The following is a 22,841-nucleotide window of genomic DNA, read 5'->3' as shown; positions in this document are numbered from 1 at the left end:
AAGTAGCACCATGCTAGGTATGAACCACTTAGCACTTTTCTCCAGGATACTCCTCTCCTTTTGAACTTTATTCATCATCTAACAAAACTTCAAGATCAGGCTCTTGCCTTCCTTATTCATTAGCCATAAAATTTGGGCCACAGTGATTTGCTTCTTTATGTCTAAATCCCCTTGTCTGTAAGGTAGAGATAATAGCTAATATTCATTGAGCATTGAGCACAAGCACTTAAAACCAGTCAGTGTTCTAAGCACTTCAAATATTTTAATACAGTTAATCCTCATTAATGTGGCACTGTCATTCACCTATTACAGACGAGGAAACCAAACCATGATTTTACAGCATGTAACCAACAAAACCCTGAGCTGAACTCTGTCTAGCTCCTGAAACCATGCTCTTAACCACCCTGCTTACTACCTGTCCAATGATCATACCCAACTCATTGGATAGTTGTCAAGATTCAGTAAGAATAATTTATGTAAAGGCACCTTGAAAAGTGCATTATTGTAGTAAGTGACCAGGAAATTAGATTATTTCATTTTAGACAGATCTAATTTGGAAAAAAAATCACTCCTATTGGGATGCTGACTTACATCTACCTTCCTGCAACTTTCCTCACTGCTTCTAATTCTGAACTGGGGATAAAGATAGGATAAATTCAGCTCCTTTCTGTACAACAACCCTCAGATTTTCAAAGACAGGCATCTTTTATGCCTACATCTTCTGTTCTCCAATCTAAACAGTTTGTATCATTTCCGCCATTTCTCCTATGGCTTATTCTGAATAAGCTCTGCTTTGTTGAAGACACCTTTACACTTGGCCACCTAGAGGGGAACAGAATACTGTAGTCCTTCTGTGGGCTAATGGTTGCATATAGAGCAGGACATTGACAGAAAAGATCTTGGGACAACCCTTCACAGTCTGAGTCATATTCCTAGAGAACATTGTAGTGTCGTCTTTGCATGGGGCAGGTAGTATTTCTTGACTGAATGAATGCACCTATTAACAAATGAATTAGTCAACACTGAGCTTACTCTTGACTTAAATCCTCAATTTTCTTCACATTTACTTCTGCTTCTAATTTATATGTGTATAATTGGTTTGGGAGACATATGGCAGGATTTTACATTTGTCCCTATTAAACTTCACATAATTAGAGCTATCCAGTCTTCTAACATTTTCAGATCATTTTGGACACTAATTCAGTCATTTAATGTATTGTCTCTCCCTCTCAACATCATGTCATCTGTAGATTTTTTTCCTGTGTGCCATCAATATACTCGTCTGAGTATTTAAATGGAATATATTACATTCATATTCATACTAAAATATTCATTAAACTTTATGGTTGAAAGAGTTTCAATTATAGATTAATCACATTTCCTTAGCAGTGCCTCTTATTATTAATTGTTAAGAATACCTGTTTATTTATTCATTCGATAATTTCTAGAATATAAAAATATTTTCTTAAATGTTAACTAATTGCAGTAATTAAATTAAAAATAAAGCTTTAGGGGTGCCTGGGTGGCTCAGTCGTTAAGCGTCTGCCTTCGGCTCAGGTCATGATGCCAGGGTCCTGGGATCGAGCCCCACATCGGGCTCCCTGCTCGGCGGGAAGCCTGCTTCTCCCTCTCCCACTCCCCTTGCTTGTGTTCCCTCTCTCACTGTCTCTCTCTCTGTCAAATAAATAAATAAAATCTTTAAAAATAATAATAATAAAATAAAGCTTTAAAATATGGGGTCGCCTGGGTGGCTCAGTCATTAAGCGTCTGACTTTGGCTCAGGTCATGATCCCAGGGCTCCCTGCTCAGCAGGAAGCCTGCTTCTCCCTCTCCCACTCCCCCTGCTTGTGTTCCCTCTCTTGCTGTGTCTCTGTCAAATAAATAAATAAAATCTTTAAAAAAAAAAATGAACATTTTAGTGGTAATGACATCTGAAATAAAATTGGGAAACATAAACTAACATAAAGTTGAAATAGGCTGTGACCCTATGAAGCTAAACTTTTCACCTCCAAAGAAATTAACTGAAGAAGTTAAACAGTCTCAAGGCATGTAGGACAGAACAATTGAGAGAATGAACAAGTAGCCTCATCATCAGAGCAGAACAATTTTAATCATCCAATTTTGTGTATCAGAAAGTGTTTCAACTGGGCACTATGAAATGCATGAATGGAAAGTTTCCCAGTTATGAGAGCTAAAGGGCTGTAGTACACCAAGCATATTATTAAATAAAAAATTTAAAGAGAAATGGGAGAAAAGTTTCTTAGAATGTAATCTTGGTTCCTTGGCAAATTGCAAACTCTAAAGATTATCAAACAAAGAGGGCAAACATAAAAAAATAAATAAATTTGAAGCATTGATCTCAAAATTAAGAAAAAATGTAGTAACTGAAATATCTCAATGAAATATGATAATTACATCACTTTGGTTAGAGAATATAATTTATCAGATTTGCATTTGGTATTTTACGTTTGTTGATTTGAGAAAAAACCTTTTATTTATCATCTGCATTTTGAAACAGGTTCCATCCTACTGCCTTCTAGTTCTGCACAGTGTCTGGGAATAACAAGTTATTATTATATCACCAGATCATCTCATCAACTTTAAGACACTTAAAATTTAAAGTTCTTTTTCTTTTTGTTAATTTTAATTTTTATTTGTTTATTTATTTTTAAGTAGGCCCCACACCCAGTGTGGAGCCCAATGTGGGGCTTGAACTCATGACCCCGAGATCAAGACCTGAGTTAAGATCAAGAGTCAGATGCCCAATTGACCCAGCCACTCAGGAACCCCCCCAAAGTTCTTTTTCTAAGGTTTAAAATTTTAAGGTTTCCTAGTCTAATTTTGACAAAATTAGATAAATGTCAAAAGTTATGCTTTTCGGTTAATATTTCTCTTGATCTCATGGAAGAAAAAATTTAATAGGTGTATAAATAAATATAGTCAAACTCTATGCAAATTAGTGGAATAAAAGTAACACATATAGCCAAACCCATAGAACAGCCTAAAATTGTATATACATGACAAGAGTTATTGCAATTTGTTGCAGTCATGCAAAATATATGTTCCATTTATGTTAATACTGATGTAATCATTTTCTTAGCTCATTTTAACTAATCAAAATAAGGTCACTTCAAAAAGAATTCTAAAGTGGTTTAGGTGGGTATAAATTTAGAAGACTAAAATGTTCTCTAATCTTTTTTATTATTAAATATAATGCCTATATGCTATAGAAAATTTGGAAATTATAGAAAAAAATGTGAAGCAGGAAAATTTTAATCACTCATAATCCCACCATTGATATTTTTTAAATTAACATTTTGATACAGTTTCTTCTGATATTTTTCTAATTTTAAAAAAAGTGAAAACATATAAAAGTATACCTGCCAAGTGAAATAAGTCAATCAGAGAAAAATAATTTTCATATGATCTCACTGATATGTGGACTTTAAGAAACAAAACAGAGGATCATAGGGAAAGAGAGTAAAAATTTTTTAAAAGTAGATTTTTATAAAATATATAAATATTTCTATAAATATACCTTTTATAAATATTTATATTTTAAAATGTGTATTTTAGGAAGATATAAAATATAAAAATTTTAAAGAAATATACAAACTCCTACTAGCCAAAATGAACACGTTAGCTATTTTTTTGTATTTGAATTCAATCATTTTGAAAGAAAACACTGTAGATCAAATGGGAAGTCTTTTATGCTGTCCCTCCTAGTCTTGTTCTCATCACAACACAATTGCAACTTTGAATTTGATGTGCTTCTATTCCATATATTCCTATTTTAACTGCATGTGTATGTATATATATATACATATTTTTTGGAATCAATTTATGGAAATCAATTTGTCCTATATGTCCTATATGTCCTATATGAAATCATAATTTATGGAAATCAATTTGTCCTATATGAATTTTTATACCTATTTTTTCATTCAGTATGTCTGCTAGATCTGTCCATCAGCATACTTAAAAATATAGATAATTCACTTTCATTGTTGTGTACTATACCAAAATATGATTTTATCATAATTTGGTTATCTGTTCCCTTAGGCTATTGTTTATTTAGATTGTGACCAACTTTTTAATATTATAAATTATTCTGCAGTGAAATTTTTCTATCATAAGATTTTTCTATATTTCAGAGCATCTCAGTAAAGATAGTTGCCTGAAAGCAGATATGAATATTTTTGAGACATGAGAAACATATTTGAAAATGTTTTCCTGAGAAGACTATGTTCATCTGTAATCCTCAAAGCACTTTATATGAGTGCTCAGCTCACACATTTTCACCAGCATTGAGTACACGAAGCCATTCTTGAGTAAATTCACTCATTTTTAATGGAAACAATTGACGTTCCTATGAAATTAACTACAGATGGTCCCTAACTTAACAATGGTTCAACATACGATTTCTCAACTTCACGATGGTACAAAAGTGGTACACATTCAGTAGAAACTGGACTTCAAATTTTGAGTTTTGACCATACCAGTAGCAATACGCAGTGGGATGCTCTCTCGCCATGCTGGGTAGCGACAGTGAGCCGCACGCAGCTCCCAGTCAGCCAGGGGATCACCAGGGTAAACAACCGATACATTTACAACCATTCTGTACCCATTCAACCATTCTGTTGATTGCTTTCAATAGGGTATTCAATAAATTATGTGAGACATTTAACACTTTTTTATAAAATAGGCTTTGCATTAGATGATTTTGCCCAACTGTAGGCTAATGTAAGTGTTCTGAGCATGTTTAAGGTAGGCTAGGCTAAGCTTTGATGCTCAATAAATTAGGTGTATTAAATGCATTTTTGACATATATTTTAACTTATGATGGGTTCATCAGGCTATAACCCCATTGTAAATTAAGGAAGATCTGTAGTATGAATAAAGGCAATTTACGTGTAAGGTTGGGTGGTGTAAGCCATTTAATTTAGTTCAAAGATCCACTTAAGATTGTTTATTGATCATGAAATGCCATTGCATCATCTTCATGTTATGGTTTTTGTTTCAGCAAGGTCATGTATTGATCTACTAAATTTATTTTCTCTCTGCTATTATTAGGAACTGGCTGAAATTTCTTCTGTGGCACATTTTATTATAACATCCAGTAATAAAAATATTATCTTTTTTTTTTAATCTAGCATATGCTTTACTTTCTTTATTGGGCATCTGTGATCACCAGCATTCTTCGTTATTTCAGAATTTCAGTTTTAAGCTGTAACATGATGTCATCTTTGGAGTCAGAAGACCTGAGGAACTATCCCAGATGCAGTTATGCAACCCCCATAAAATCATTCTCATTTTCCCCAGGAAATGATTATCAGATTCTTCACCCATAAAGTAGGACTATTATTGCCTTATGATGTTATTAAATAAATTAAATGAGAACCTTTGAAATAAAGTAGAAATATAGGTTGGCATTAGTTATCCCTCTCTAAGTCTAGGTTCCCAGTAGAACCCAGTGTGAGAGCTATTTTACAGGCATAATTGATCACCTTTATCTGCCACCTTCTCTGATAAAGCCAAGGGAGCACATTATACAGTGCATCAAACCCTACCCAAATTTTTAGAGACCATGTGAGGCCTTTTGTTCTCACAGCATCCTCCCCTGCCCACACACCAACATTTCATACTGCCCAGAGTTCCAGCTTCAAGTCTGTCATTGCCTGGAACCACTTCAGAAATCTTAAACTCCTAACTTCTGCTCTCATTTGAATTTTTCACGCTCCTAGTTCTCTCAATCCCTCACTTCTATGACATTCTTGCTAACCTCATGGAAACCTGAAATCTCTTGCTGCTTCTATTTTTTCCAGACTGTCAGTCTCCCACCTGGTCCCCAAAAAAGTTAAAATAATTATCATTGATAGAGCTCTTTTGATTGCCCTTAACTTCCTCTTTGACTCCCCTCAAACTATGCTAGTATGTGCCATTCTCCCCAAGTGCTCTATGTATACAAAATTCTTGACGCTTCCTGCTCAACGGATTACCTTGCTCCTTACTTGTTTAATAAATACTTACTGAATAAAGGGATAACTAAATTATTAAACTACTTTGTATCCATTCTTGTCATTCTTTTTTTTTATATAGTGTCACTGTGTGGCATGGACAGTAGTGTTCACCAAATATTCCATGAATTTCTCTTATATTTCCCAGCCTTTCTTGAACTTAGGTTGAGGCCTTGTAAACAGTTCTAGACATGGACCTATAAGCAAAAGTGATATGGGTCACTTCCCGTCTGAGATCTTTAAGAAACAGTGGCTGGTTTTCTATACTCTCTTCTCTGCTTTGGCGCTTCTGGAAGTCTTGAGATGTGGTGGCAACACAAGACTCTGGGGGCAAAAGCCCATGACACTGGACAAGTAGTGGGAGTGGGAAGTAAACCTGTCTGGTGTTAAGCCACTGAGATTTCAGAATTAATTTGTTACCACAGCACAACCGAGTTTATCTTAAATAATGCTCATTGTTCCACATTTATAAATTAATGTCCATCTTATTACATACATAAGATTGTATAGAAGTTACCAGTATACAACTCATTTTCCTAAAGTCTTCATGATTCACAGGCTTAGGAAAATCTGCGCCATATGACTGATATTTTCCAACTGGCCTGACTGTTCCTAGCCAGCCCTCTGCCTCAAAGTCTCTGCATATCAGAGTGTGCTTCATACACTTGATTTGTTTTCCATTCTTACCCAGCTTAACATACAGGTAGAGTAGTTCATCTAAGTAAAAGTGAGAATATTTTCCTACACAAAAAAATCCCCCACATTTATTCACACATGCCTCTGAGTCTAAAGCTGAATGCCATGCTCTAACTTTAGATTTTGATCCTTAGGTTTTTTTCTGTGTTTATTGAGAGATTTTTTTTTAACTTTTTTTAATTTAAATTCAATGAATTAACATATGATGTATTATTTGTTTCAGGGGTACAGGTCTGTGATTCATCAGTCTTATATAATACCCAGTGCTCATTACAACACATATCTTCCCCAATGCCCATCACCCAGTTACCCCATTCCTCCACCCCCTTCCCCTCCAACAACCCTCAGTTTGTTTCCTATGATTAAGAGTCTCTTATGGTTTGTCTCCCTCTCTGGTTTCGTCTTGTTTCATTTTTTCCTCTCTTCCCCTATGATCCTCTGCCTTGTTTCTTAAATTCCACGTATCAGTGAGATCATATGATAATTGTTTTTCTCTGATTGACTTATTTCACTTAGCATAACACCCTCTAGTTCCATCCACGTCATTGCAAATGACAAGATTTCATTCTTTGATGGCTGTGTAATATTCCATTGTGTGTATATATATATATATATATATATATATATATACCACTCTTCTTTATCCGTTCATCCTTGTTATAACTGAAATTTCTCCAAAGAATAGTAGCATGTTCCATTGCAATTGCAGTCTAAAGGCATCAGAGACTCTCTCTGAAGTAGTCCTGGCTGTCTCTGAAGCCCTCCTAATGTGTCAAAGATGTGTGTATATAACTTCTGCTGACCCACAATTACCAATATTCTCATCATAAGTTAGAAACAATTCCATTCTTTTCCACTATTATTCTATAAAATACACTGCTTTTCCTAAGTGGGTCTCAAATTTTATTGAACATGGTTGTGTCTTGTTTCAGTGATAATTTTTTTTTTCAGTTGAAAGAGACAAAGCATCTGACTTTCAGGTGTGGCTTAATTTCAGCCTAATATGTTATCAGGATCCATCTTTTAACTCAAACAGGCTCTTCCCTGTTTATCATGCCTGAAGATCCCAGTTTCTAATCCAGGAGGGAAGAACAAGAGTCTCTTCCCCTGAAGTCTCAGTGAAAGAAACATTGCTTCTCATCTGCTCTGAATGGATCCTGTTCCCATCCTTGAGCCAACCCCTGTGGCTAGGTGAATACAATGCACTAATTAGCTTAGGCGTTCCTCACTTTCCTGAAGTGACAAAAAGGAATCAACTTCAAGGGAAGCAGGTGGCCTTAAGTTGCTGAATGGGAAAACTTTTGGAGAGAAATCAGAAAAAGTCATCACAAATCAAGAGATGATGCTGGTAGCAATAGCTTCCTTTATCCTCTCTATACCGTCTGCTGCCCACAGGTGGAATTTAGAGACAACTTCGATTTAGGGACTTAGAGTGTTTCATTATGCACTGTGTGCTATACCTTGATCATATTCTCTCTCTCCTTTCTTTGAACTTCTCTACATTATTCTTTTCTCCCATATACTACCTTCTGTTTCAGTTATTTATATGTATTTGTCTCCTCACGTAAATCATCAGCTACTTCAAGGCAGGAACCAGGTTTGAATTAACTGTGGATCCTGCCTTGTGCCTTTCATACTAGACATCCCCACTATTCAACCAATAATAATTTGTCGAATAAGTGAAGGGATAAGAAATGAGTGGGTCTAATTCATACTATCATCCTTTCACTGTAATGTAATGCCTATGGGGGATATGTGTGTAAGGTTCTACTACACACACATAAAAACCTACTGTGTGCTAAGTATCATGGCATAGTAATTAAAAAGTAATTAAAAAACAAACATTGCTCTGCCCTTCAAAAGCTTATATTCTAGTGAAGACAAACACACTGAGTAATTAGGGTGTAATAAATGCTATAAAGGATGATTGTAGGGTGTTAAGAGAGAGTAATAGATTTTAATTTTTATTATTGTTTTTCTGATTATTTCCAGATCAGCTCTAGGTTGGCTCTCTCAGGGACTACCGATTTTGATGGAGGTCTGTTAAACTTAGGACTTCTTAGAGGATTAATATTAGATTCCCAAATAAAGTTTCCAGATTCAAGAAATTACACTTATATTGTGCTAAGAAAAGACTAATTTTGTTCTTTTTCTCCCTATCTCTCTCCTAGCCTGAAGTTCTGGATCAAATACAAAATTTAAGGGAGCTGTGGATGGATAATAATGCATTACAAGTGCTACCTGGGGTATGTAAGTTTTTATTATGACATGTTGTCTAGCATCTATGTTATATATTAATTGTAATTAATAATAATCTTCATTTATAAATCTCAGTGTTTGCCTTTCAAAGTAAAACATTTGTTTGGTCACCAAGTGTTTTTCACTAGTTTTTTTTTTTTTTTTTTTTCACATACCTTCTGTAAGTGATGCAGGTATATAAAATGTATGAAAGATTTTTCTTGTTCTTTCAGGATTATATTTTTCGTCTCTCCACATACTGATTTTTAAAAGCTGAGAAATTTATATTGTTATATATAGAAAAAGAAAATGCTACATATAAAATCCAAGTCTTATTTTTGCAAAATCAAACTAGATAATTGCTTCTGCTCATATTCTTAGAGCTCTTCCACAAAATAAAAATCTTTCTCTCAGTTTGGGTGATTTCCAATAGAATACATTTAAATTTTTGAAAATGGTATGTGACAAATTACAAAGTGTTAAAAATAGAAAGTTAAACTAGAGTCCATTTTTTTTCAACTAACAGACAATCCAGTAATGTTTCCCAAGTAGTAGGTTTACCAGTCAGCTCACTGAGGGTGAACATTCCTGCCTTTCCATTCAGTGAGAGAAAGGCTTCATAAAACACTGCCTCTTGCCACTCATAATACATGCACTCAAATAAGCATGTACATACACACACACATCAACCACAATATTCTTATTGGTAATAACCAATTCCAGACCCCTTACATTGGGCTAAGTAGACAGGGTAGCTGGATTTGTAATAACTCTTCAGCCACTGAGATTTAGATGTGTGTTCCCAAAGCCAGTTTTATTCTTTTTTTTTTTGACTTGACATTAAAAATTCCTTAAAATGATTGCAAAAGCAACTAGAACAAGAAGTTTTTCTCTTTTGAACAAGCATGAAACCACATAAAGGAGAAAATCTGGTAAAAGATTAAGGAAAAAAATACTTTCTTCTCCTATCAAAAGAATACATTTATACCGTCATCATAGACACAAAACAAAAAAGCATGCTCATCCTTTATATATTGATTTATTCAAAAACCGTTTACAAATACACATCTATGAACCAGAAACTATGCTAATGTTAGGATTACAAAGATCATATATTCAATGACCTGGAATATATTTATTTGAGGAGCTCACACATAATAGGAGAGGCAGATCTAGATTCCACTACACATAGTAGAGCCTGATTTGTGCCATATTCAAGGTATGTACAGATCTTGGGGCAACACAGGTAAGACACTCATCAATTTCTTGTGCAGGGATTGAAGATCAGAATGTATGTCTAGTTGGAAAAATCTATGCCTGCCTCTTTGATATATTTATTAATTCAAAAACACCTAGATAATGCCTAGCTCATGATAAACACTAGGTGTTTTACAAATATTTACTCACTGAATCCTCATAATGAGCCTATGAAGTAGAGTTTATTACCATCCCCATGTTATGGATTAGGAAACTAAAACAAAGAGTAAGTAACTGGCCCAAGGTCATGCAGCAGGTAGATAGTGATAATTCATACCAGCACCAGAAGCCGTTGTTCACTATGATGTTCCAAAAGGCCACTGCTATGGAATCAAGGGAAGGCACAAATGAGAATTATGCTCATCTTACTTTCCATAGCCATTACATTCCCAAAATCCAACCTTGAAAGTCAGCTCAGACCTCAAATTCTTTAGTAAGCTTATTATCTAAATGGAAAAGTAGTGATCAAACCGTCCATGAAACAGATAATGCTGCCTAATTTGTCTGTTTCAAGAGTAGATTTTTCTTATACGCTGCTCTAAGTAGATTTCTCATTTTAGTTAGTACACTTGAGTTTCATATTTTGCTCTATTCCTTGTGGGAATCTCCCCACCTCCTTGCCATAAAGAGGCATGGCTTTCTGAATGTCTATGCCAGCAAATAGTTGCTATGCAAGTACCTAGAAACACATGTCTTTGAAAAGCTAACCTTGAATGCAGCCTTTAACTAGCCCGTGTCTATCAGTTTCATAGAATGATTAATCCTAAATATTTATTGTCAAAAGACATAGGAAAAAAAGCAAGTTCATCTTATTCTTAGTTCATGTATCATAAAATATATGTATGTATATTTATGTATACATAAAATTAATATACTTCTAAAATACCTTTGGAAGCCTGAACTATCATTTTGCTACTCTGTTTTTCATAAATTAGAGAAGCAAGTAGATGATGATGAAAAATTAGTCTTCTACATAGCTGTCTTGTGACGGTCCCTCTAAGATCAACCAATCAAAATGTGACTAAACGATGCATTGAACCTGTATTTATTCTTAAACAAACTTCAATATCTTCTTTTGTTTGTGATGGCTTCTGCTCCTTTCATTTGCTGTCTACTGCTCACTTATAGACTCCTTTATGTCAAGGGGTGTTGGAGCAAGATTCAATATCCCCAAGGACTCTGAGGCTTTGGACTTCAAAGGCCTTTATCACTCCAGCTACTATTGCTTTTATAAAGTGTTTGAATATGAGGGTTTAGAAAGACTCAAAAATAAACACCAAAGTGTTATTTTGCTTCTAAAATGATGTTTAGAAATTTTACACCAAAATATTGAGTTGCACTGCAGATAACAATGAAGGAGGCTTCAAAGAGTATAGACATTTTCTCATGATAAAACAACAAAAAAGAAACACACACACACACACACACACACACACACACACACAAACACATGTATCATTCTTTTCTTGCTCACCAGAAGAGAAGAATGAGCCATGGTAACATAATAGCTCCTTAGGGTGGAAATCTGTAAGTGAAGCAACAGTATTTTTCCAAGTGACATATTTCCAGGCATGGGGAGAATTCAGCCTTCTGACGTAGTCACCCAAAGTACTCTGTTCCTAGATTAGCAACTATTCATCTACTCCAAGACTTTGCTCACATTCTCTGCCTCCATAGGGAGCGAGGGAGCAGGGCTAGAGATATGTGCTAGGTTAATTAGAGAGTTAGAGGTCAGTAACTGACAAGATAATCAACAGGTTTTGTAGTCTAATCTGAGAAAAGTGAGTTTGAATTTTAGCTCCACCCCTTATTAATGGGGTAACTTTGGAATGTTACTTGTAGTAGATGCTGCCATGCATCATCCTCCTGGTATGAAGAACTGACTCTATTTCCGAAGCTTCTGGGAATGCTACTTGCAGCTCTCCACCCTCTTCAGGAATTGCCCCAGCTTAAGAGAACCTCCTTACCCAGGGTCACATCCTTATTCCGGGAGACTTCCATCCAATGACCAGTGATAAAGGTCTGGCTCCTCACCCTTCCTCAGGACAACTACAGGGCAATCCCAACTTAGTGAGTCTTGAAGGGCCAGCTGCAGACTTCCTCAAGACTTTATCACAGCTCAGCTTCTTCATCTGCCCAGTCGTGCTTCCTTTCTCCCCTCTGTCTTTCACTGGTATTGGTCCTAGGAACACTCTCTCATAAACTTCTCTTTGTCTCTGCTTCCCAGGGAACCCAGTGTGTACCATTACTTAATTACTAAGCTTTAATGTGTGTTAAAGTGCAGATTCTGATTCAGTAGGTCTGGAGTGGGTCTGAGAGTCTACATTCCTGACAGGCTTCTAGGTGGTGCCAATGCTGCTGGTCTGCAAAACACATTTTGAGTAGCAAGGATATGAAATATTAAATCAAATAATATATATAAACTACTTAGCACAGTGCAAAGGGTTTACCTGTGTGTTAATAAGTTTATTTATTTACACTCTGTCAAATAATTAGAGACAATATATTAAAGTGTACACAGGTAGATTAGATGAACAAATGACCCAGTGAACACGGATATGTGTGGGGCATTTATTTGCAAAACATGCCCTGAAAGAAAATGAAAATGAGGACTTTCATCTTGTTCTGACTCCTGTGGTCCATGTCCCAGCTAAGCAGCCCCTGTTACTTCTGTTCACAGTATGACTTTGTTCCTCCCTGTCCTCAGTAATTAGTTACTCATCTAATTCTCCCACTTCTAAATTTTTCTTGAGCTCATCCCCTCTTCATCCTCATTTCTGCTGTATTAATTCAGGTCCTTCTCATCTCCTCAGTGTTTCCAGATCCTTGTGATGGGTCTCTGCCACTCCCATCACAAATCTTTCTTCCACAATCCCCTGAAGTTGATATTTTAAAGCACAAATCTGATCATGTCATTCTCCAACTTAAAAACCTTGAACAGCTTTCCTTGCCCATAGGATAGAATTGACATCTCCTCACATAACACATTAAGGCCTTTTAATACTTGGCTTCTTGTAATCGTACAAACCGAATTTCCCACTCTTCCTCAAACATGCCATGATTTTTCACATTTTGCTGTGAACGTATGTGTCGTTTTCTCTTCCAGGTGCAGGTTCTGCTTTTCTTGACAATCTGTGTCTTTCAGACATTTTGCAGCCCTGTGCTTCTATGGCATTCTCCACATGCTTTGTTTTCTTGCACATGTTATCGGGTATTATAACTATTTGTTTATTTGACAGTTTCCTCCACTACTATGAGCTCTGTAAGGATAATGACTTTGTCTGTATCATGACAAGTCTCTCCTCATACTTAGTTGACTTATTCAGTAAGTCTCCCATGTATAACACAAGCCCTGACACATAGTAGAGCATCAAAAAGAACTGTTGAATGAACAAAATAGAGAATCTGTTTAAGGATAAAGTCCAAATCATGATTTAAAACCTTTCTTATGCATTTGAAATGTAAGAATCAGCATGTTAATATATGCTGTTTGGGTGGCGATCTTTATTTATTTATTTATTATTTATTTATTCTTCTGCAGCTTTAAGATTCTTGTGTTGAGATGTAATTCACATACCATAAAATTCACTCATTTAAAATATACAATTCAGTGGCTTTTAGAATACTCACGTGGTTGTATAGCCATCACCACAGTCTAATTTTAGAACATATCCATTATCTCCAGAAGAAACGCTGAAGCCATTAGCAATCACTCCCATGTCCCCTTCCCCCCAACCTCCAGCAACCCTAACCTACTTTCTGTCTCTATAGATTTGCTTAGTCTGGACATTTCATATACATAGAATCACACAACAGATGGTTTTTTGTAACTGGCACCTTTCACTGCATATGTTTTCAAGGCTCATCCATTTTGTAGCATATATTTGCATTCATTGCAAAATAATATTGCAACATGTGGATATACCACATTTTGTTTATCCATTCATTAATTGATAGGCATTTCGGTTGTTTCCATTTTTTGGCTGTTGTGAATAATACTGCTTTGAACATTTATGTTTTTGTGTGGACATATATTGCATTCTTGAGTATATGCTGAGAGATTGCTGGGTCATATGGAAACTCTTTGTTTAACGTTTTGAGGTACTAGCAAACTGTTTTTCAAAGTGGCTATACAATTTTAAATTCCTGCTAGCAGTGTATGAGGATTGCAATTTCTCCACATTCTTGCAAATGCTTGTTATTGTTGTAGTTGCTTTTAAAATTAGTTTTACAGTGTTGTGGTTTTTACACCTTTCAATGTCTTCTGAAATTTTCTCAACTAACCCTGAGTTTATGCAATGTTATCAAGTCTATAGGGAAGTTAAAGATGTTGGTATACCTGGATATGTCAAAAAACAGAATAGAAACGGTTGACTTGGACATTTCTGGATGTGAAGCCCTTGAAGACCTCTTACTGTCATCCAATATGTTGCAACAGTTGCCTGAGTCTATAGGTGAGAATATTCTATTATGTCATGAATGTTTACATGAAATATATCATTTTCTTTTTTGGCATAGTCCTAGTTTATCATTAGATACAGGGAATATACTGTTAGCCTGACTGATATTAATAAATTACCAAGTTCATTATTGGTAAAATACTGTTTTTACATCTTGAATATCTTAAAATGAAATGGTAATACTAGTTATCAAATTCAAGAAGCCTCTCCTATTAAAATCTTACCAAATTGATTTTTTTTAAATGAAGATCTTTTAAGTTGTAAAATGTTATTGTAAAAATTATATTTATTAGATTTAGAGTAATTGATAACCATGTGTGTCTCCTTTTATCACCATAGAATTAGCTTCTATCCACAGTGTTGCCATATCCTATTTTCAATACTATTATAACACTACTATAATCTAGAAATAACATAAAGATGTATAATAATATAAAATCTCTTTGTGGTTCTATTATTAAAAACAGATACATTGTCTTTTATATGCTGTTAAGATTCATGACAGCAGAGAATTTGTCTTTTAGTATATGTCAAGCACCCAATTCATTTTTGTTATAAACTTTTATATGAGTAAAATAACTAAAGTCTCCTTCTAATTTAATAATGAGCAAAATTTTTTGTATAGATATCTTACTATTATTTATGAGAGGACTCAGGAAGGTAATCAGCCAATTATTTAACTTTGGAGATTAGTTTTTAACATGCTTTGAATTCGATGTGTCATATATTCTGTAACTTATTAAAACCTCTGAAAATTAAGTTATAACCTAGGTACACTGACTGAAAAGAAGCTAGAAGATAAGGCAGTATTTCAAATCTTTCTTCAATATTTTATTGCTTCCATTTTCACCATTCTTTCAGGCTAATAGACTAGGTTTTCTTTCTTTCTAGATTGATAATTTTTTTTTATGTAGCCACATACTTTATAACAGTATTTTTCCAGCTCATTCCATTGTAAGACTTATCTAAGAGCTTTATGGAACACTTACACATTTCCAGACGCTTTCTCTGAACATTCTGATTCAGTACGCTTGTACTGAATCAGTACATTTGTTCCTTACTGCCTCCTCAGGCCCTCTGATTTGTTTTATTAAACATAAACATATATGTTAGATGAAACATATAATCAGATAAGTCTAGAAAATACTGTTTTATGTTGTAGAAGGTGAGGAAGTATAATGGTTAAAAAGAGCATCCTTGGATTAAGATGACAGAGATGATCATCTGGTCAAGATAACCCTCAAGATACATGCCTTAAACTCCCACTCAATCACCACTCCATATCTCTTCAAAGACATAATGAAAATAGAAAAATGACTTATATTTGAAAAATATATTTTTGTTCCTTACTGCCTCCTCCGTACCAAGAACTGTGCCTAGTTTATAATAAGGGCTCCTTAAATATTTAGCAAATAAAATAATTTAGCCATGCTTAAAAAGGCTGAACATCTACCTGAACCTGAGCTAGAATGGAAATATTGCAATGACCCCACGCCTGATGGGCTCCAGACTACAAACAGCAGCGGTAGCTGTAAGTTCCATTTCTGCAGTGGAAAAAAGAAAAAAAAAAGTACCTTAAGCATAACAGGAGAATCCACAGGAGATTGAGGCAGCAACTCCTTTTCTGCAAAGAGAGCCTGAATCAATCTACAACTAGTATGTGGAGCTAGCATTGGAGAGAACAGATAGATTCACTGCTGAAAACTGTGCAAGTCACAGCTAGTTTGGACTGGATCTGCACTATCCACATGGGATGAGAGCGCCATTTCGCTAATAGGAGATCTGGTTCTGAACTCCAGAAACCTGGGGTCAGGGGTAGGTAACCATAAAACTGCCAGACAGGGACGGGTGAGCATAGATAAGGAGAAAATATTCACCCTCACAAATGAGCATGCAAACAGAAATCTTAAAGGAAAACTAATGTTGTAACAACAACAAAAAACTCGAATAGGAAAATTTACCCAGGAAAAACTAAAGTCATCAAGCAATGTAAAAAATGATTTTTAAGTATGTGTAGATCCTCAATTAGATAAAACTTACAATAACACTCATAAAAATAATAACTTGTAAAACAAAAACAAGAACTATGACTAAGAATAGGTGGTTATAAAAAAAAGAAACAATTAGAAATCCTGGAAATGAAAATGGCACATAGTGAAATAAAAGACAATATAATTATTTGTTTAAAATATCTTCCTTTAAGAAAGCAGATGGGGAAATTAGCCTTCTGGTCTGGGGAAGACAACATGGATGGGTGATAGAAAACATCAGATTAGGTACTTGGCTGGCATAAAGCAGACTAGGATAGATAGGAGGGTACTATGTATTTAACACCTTCATTAAGAATCTGAGTGGCTCTCAAATTAGGAAAGTAAACTTTGTTGTACTCAGACTATATCTTTGGACCCTGTTGACCTTTCAGAGAAAATTACATTTATGCATCTGCAGAGTTGCCAGAGTCCCTGATTATACATGGGGAATGGCTGACTTTGCTCCAAATATTCCCCTCTTGGTCAAGAGAAGGATCTGGGACAGGAGACTGAGAGCTTTGTCCTAAGGCCCTAAAAGAATTCGTTGATTCTGATTGGATGGGAAATTGTATCTTATCTTCTTTATTGGGACATCATTGGACTACCAACATTTAAAAGAACAACCCTTTGGTTTTAGTCCCTAACATGCCTCAAGACTTTTCACCACTACTTTCAGACTTTGGTACTGTGATTCTCTTAAAGGCTACCTTTCAACCTGGCTTCATGGTATTTGCACAGCAATCTGTGACCCCGCGCAACACTTCTTATGCCCCACTCAAGCGACACTGAGACTGTCAACCCTCCTCTAGCTCCACTGGTAGGCAGGTGCAGTAGTTTGATAAGGGCTACCAAGTCATACAGAGTTTAGCTGTAATGCATCACGCCCTGTTTTCTTTTCACAATTGATGAACAAGCTCTTTTATATTTCCAAGGTTGATATTTCTTACATACACAGCAGAGAAGCTGAAGTGATTCAGTCACCCTTTAACCATAGGTGAATATGGCAGTGGGTGAGCAAACCTCAGAGATAAATGACCCCGGTGAGAACTGTCCTCTTTCCCAGGTGCTACTGTTTTCAGCAGGGTATCCTCGGGGCACAAGCTGATGTATTAAAGCTCCGATATTTTGTAGATATTTTCTCACAGCAGTCTGACAGCGAGACCCTTTCTCGCCACTAGAGTAGAGATTCTGAGTGCTTCTCCAGAATATGTAACTGAGCATACTGAAATTTAAAGTGCAATAATCGCTTTTTATTTCAGATCTATTCTGATTTACTCCATGCCTTTAAGGAATCCTCAGAATACTTGAGGTGCGTGGGCATGACCCACAGCAGTGCTTCTCAGAGCATATTCACAAAACACTAGCTGTACAAGGTATGCTGCGCACTCACGCACATTGCGCAATAACTTTGCAGAGTCACGTTGCTACATTAATATATTACAAGGTCCTAGAAAAACTTCATTAATGAAATATGTTTAATGTTGTTTAATTTAGCATTTCACAAACACATTTGACCATGGAACCCACTATATCCATGAGAACAAGTTTTCTGCAAAAAAAAAAAAAGTAGCCTACAGTACATATGCATATTTCCAGTGTAAAACCAAAATTAACCACGCTTTGCCCTTGGACTTTGGCTATTTAAGCCATACTGATACTGCATTGTGGCTGGGTAAAGGAAGCTGTTCTTCAGTTACTCTGTGGTTATTACTCATTAAAACCCTGGTAATAATGCAGGCAGTAAGGGTATGGAAGGTATAAATCTGACAGGGAAATATAAAAAGTTGAAGCTATTCTTGGCCAGTTCTACTCGGTATATTAAAATTGCACGTTTTTGTGCTTTCTGCTGATCCAAGTCAAGGATTTATGGTAACAAAAAAGAGTATGAGGTCATATGTTGTAATTTTCCAAGTCCGTAATTACAACCACTGCATCACAATACCTCAGTACCCATTCGTTGATTATTAGGCTTACTTCAGATTTGTTTTTTGTTTTGTTTTGTTTTTTTACATTTTTTTAAATTTTATTATGTTATGTTAATCATGTGCTTAGGAGTTAATTAAATATTAAATCATAGCTGGCTTAAAAATTTTCATCTGGTCCATTTGCGGTATACTAGATAAGGGAAATGTGGTAGTGTTGCTGTCAACTTAGATTTCTGTGGAGCCCTGTGTTTTGTTTATTTGTCTGCACTGATGTACCCGAACTCCCACTGATGCAAGTAAAGTTTTTACAACTGGACAGTCAAGACTAGACTACATACAAACATATTTGTAGGTTTATATAAGCAGAGTGTAGCCAACTGGCATGATAGTCGTCGCAAGTGATTCTTTTTCTTTCATATTGTATTTCCTACCAGAGATCTGTTCTTATGTATTAATAAACCTTCTTCTCTGTTTTAGGACTGTTGAAAAAACTAACTACTCTAAAAGTAGATGACAATCAACTTACAATGCTACCCAACACAATCGGAAAGTAAGTGCCAAAGTTTCATATCAGTCAGCCCCTCTGAGCCGGACACAAAAGGATATGTTGAATTTTTTTACTTCAAAACATTTCTATCTTAATTTAGTTTTATATCTGAACATTGCATTGACACACTATATAATATCATGTGAAATAACTATGACTCTTTCATAAGCAAAGGGATTACCCAGATCATTAATTATGTTATTGCCTATAATTTCCCAGATACTATTAATTGGATGTTTTTGCCTGAGTAGCAGCTTGAAATTCACTTGAATGTGTCTTATGAAATCAAACCAATTTGTATAAAGCTCTGTAGTTTGTAAATGTTACCATTACACTATAAGTGATTTAAAATTATATTTAGTAATTGTTATTTATAGTAGTAGTACTATATAACAGTACTGTAAATGTTATTTATAAAAATAAAATTATTTGCCTTTGAAAGTATGAAAAAGATTCATCAAAGATAAATGGGCCTATTCAGTTCAAGGTTGATTACTGGTTTACAGGGATAAAGGTTAAGAATCTTATCATAAAAGCTCATTTTCTTTTATATATATTTAAGTGCCATTATCTTCCTTTGATTATTGTTTCAGAGAAAATAAAAAGGAAGTGTTAGAGGAATGAACTAAAACAAAACAAAACAAAAAACAAACAAAAAAACTGGTGAAAAAACAAAGAAACAGAAAGAAGCCAATGGGAAGTGTATGGGAAATCTCTATACCTTCTCAATTTTGCTGTGAACCTAAGACAGCTCTAAAAAAATAGTCTTTAAGAAAAAGAAGAATGACTGACAAACTGGTTATTTAAACTTGGGTTTTGGGCATATATTTTGTCGAAAATGAACAAAGTGAGCTTGTCACTTCAAGGAAAACAACTAACAGTATTTGTCGCTGACAGTAAAATTTGAGCTCTCAAGCAAAAATTGGAATTTTGGAAAATTCCTATCTGCCACTGTGAGCTTGACAACTTCCCAATCCTTACAGGCTTTTCTGATAAGACTAGTGTGATATAAATTAATGTAATTTGTTGATATTATGTTATGAAATGTGTCAACATCTGGAAAATCTGTATAACTCAGTGAAGCAGTATTTCCAAATGACCAATGCATGAATTACAAAATCAGACATGGGTAAAAGACCCATTCAGAATGCAAAATAGACCAGTTGATTTTAATGTATTGGTATGAAGAATAAGAAAAGTTCATTGATATAATTTCAGATTCTACATTGCAGTTATCCCCTAAAAAAATGCCACTTGTTGAGTTTTGGTGTAGTATCAAAGAAAAATCACAATGATCCAAAAGGACTATTGAAATATTCCTCTCTTTTCCAACAACATATCTATGTGAGGCTGGATTTTGTTATATATAATTCAGTCAAAACAATACATCACAACAGATTGAATACACGAGCAGATATGAGATCTAGTACCATCTATTAAGCCAAATATTGAAGAGATTTGCAAAAATAAAAACAATATCACTTTTTTCAGTAAATGTTTTTGTTTAGAAAAATATAGTTACTTTGAATAAAAATGTTATTTAACATGTTATAAGTTTACTATTAATATTTAACAGGTAGTAATTATTTTTAAAACTCCTATTTTAATCTATAATATAAAAGATACCAATAGATATATAAACACATGTTATAACACATATACACAATATAAACACATGTTCTTTAGAGTTACCGATGATTTTTAAGAGTGTAAAGGGTCCTAAGACCAACAAGTTTGAAGATATCTGTTCTATATCACATCATGTTTTGTACAATAAAATTACAAGAACCATTGTCTAACTTATGTTCTCATTTCAAGATAGCACCTGCATACAAATGTTTTGAACTTGCATGTATGGCAAAAAATAAACTAAATATCTAAAATTTTATAATATACCATAATAAGCAATCTATATGAGGTAAAAATAACAATAACAATAACAATGATAGCTTTGTTTTTCTTAGGGAATTCAGAATTGATAGATCAGAGGTTTAGTGCAAGGCCTAGAGGTGAAATTTGATTATGATCTTATTTAATGGCACCCCAGGGCACATGCAAAAAGTGTTTTGTAAACAGTAGAATAGTCTGCATTTATTATGAAACATGCTACCTAGAACTCCGGACCCCAAAATCCTAGAAATGTTAAGACCAGCTGTAGTGATATTCCCATTCTGCACTTAGAATATTTCAATATGTTAGAATTATCTTAGATCATTTTTAGTAATCCAACTATTAAAAACTGCTAGAAGAATGAATTTTTGAACATTTTTCACAGTTGAAATGGATTCCATGACTTTTGTGCGAAATGACTTATAAAATTGATTATTTTTGTTCTCAAACCTTAATTTGTACCGAGAAGTTCTAGCCACTCTACAAATTGAATGTACAGTGAAAAATAATAATAAATAACTTTTTTTCCCCCACATTCTGCCGAATACCATGTTTGGTGCTTTACACACATTCCTATTGAGTTAAAGCCCCAATAAACAGTTTCTATGTGTATTATTATCTCCCTCTCCCCATCAACAGTTACAGAGACTGAGGCTGAGAGAAGTCAACAGATTTCAAAGCTAAGCTGTTAATTGACCTATGATGCCTCTTAATATATATGATAGTTGAGTCACACATTTTGTAATATTTGGTAATTTAATGGGTCCCACTGCTCTAGAGGCAAAGGATCTTCCACAGGAAGAGAAACTGCATACTAAACCTTCTCTTTCTTAGCTTCATATCCTTGGTCAAAAGCAATAAAAACTCAAAAATCTGAATGGAAATTTTTAAAAGTCATTCCCTCATATAGTATGGTCAAACAAAAAGACTGTTGGACTGGGAATCAGAAAATTTAAGTAACTAAGCAAAGCTGGGTAAGCCCCTTCTTCTCACTGGGCCTCAAATTCCTGAGGGATAGTGCAAGGAGCACTGGCTTTGGAGTCGAACAACATGGGTGTGAACCATGGCTATGCCACTCACTGTGTGTTATCAAACCTCTCTGTTGGCTTAGTTTCCTCATTTATAATGTCTACTTACATTTAAAATTTTCTAGTTCTTTGATCCAGATGTTTAGCCTATATGATGTCAATACCCTAGACAGCAAATTCCAGTAGTCTACTTGCTAAACAGTCGTAACAAGAAAATACGTGAACTTTATTCTAGGTACCCGAATGCTAAAAAACATTTTTCCCTCTGTTTCCTAATCATGGAAGGATACATAAGAAACTAGAAATGTACACGGCTTTAGGGAGGGGAATGTGAGGGCTGGTGAATAGAATAAACAGGGAGACTTGCTTTTATCACATACTCTCTGTAGTTTTTGAATTTTTTATTATGTAATGTTACACTAGTCAAAAGATTAAAGACAAAACACAGACACACGTAGACACACAGACACAACCACACACGCATGTGCACACACACATAAACACACACACACACACACACACCTTTCAGTAGATAAAACCCAAATTCTTTTACACAATATTCAAGTTTTTCCATTGTCTCATCTAAACCAGTGGTTCTCAGCATTTGGTTGTCTGATCAGCAGCAGCAGCTTCAACTGGGAACTTGTTAGCAATGCACATTCTGAGACAACCCCGATCTACTGAATGAGAGACAACCCCGAACTACTGAATGAGAAACTTTGGCATCGGGCTGGCAATCTCTGTGTAAACAAG

The 22,841-nt window shown here is 35.0% G+C and overlaps 1 protein-coding gene across 10 annotated transcripts in view; it reads left to right on the top strand.

The window, feature by feature from the left end:
• LRRC7 (leucine rich repeat containing 7) overlaps positions 1–22,841 on the top strand; it is a 533,169-nt gene that overhangs the window by 384,762 nt on the left and 125,566 nt on the right. For all 10 annotated transcript variants that reach the window (XM_032426318.1, XM_032426311.1, XM_032426345.1 and 7 more), the window contains 3 exons: positions 8,885–8,959; positions 14,518–14,662; positions 19,101–19,173. In XM_032426318.1, the coding sequence (XP_032282209.1) occupies positions 8,885–8,959; positions 14,518–14,662; positions 19,101–19,173 (293 nt within the window). The remainder of the gene's footprint in view (positions 1–8,884; positions 8,960–14,517; positions 14,663–19,100; positions 19,174–22,841) is intronic.

The sequence above is a fragment of the Phoca vitulina genome, unplaced genomic scaffold (genome assembly GCF_004348235.1).
Source record: "Phoca vitulina isolate PV1807 unplaced genomic scaffold, GSC_HSeal_1.0 scaffold2, whole genome shotgun sequence".
Classification (NCBI taxonomy): domain Eukaryota; kingdom Metazoa; phylum Chordata; class Mammalia; order Carnivora; family Phocidae; genus Phoca; species Phoca vitulina.
The sequence above is the reverse complement of the archived record's forward strand: the minus strand, read 5'-3'. Positions and strand labels throughout refer to the sequence as shown.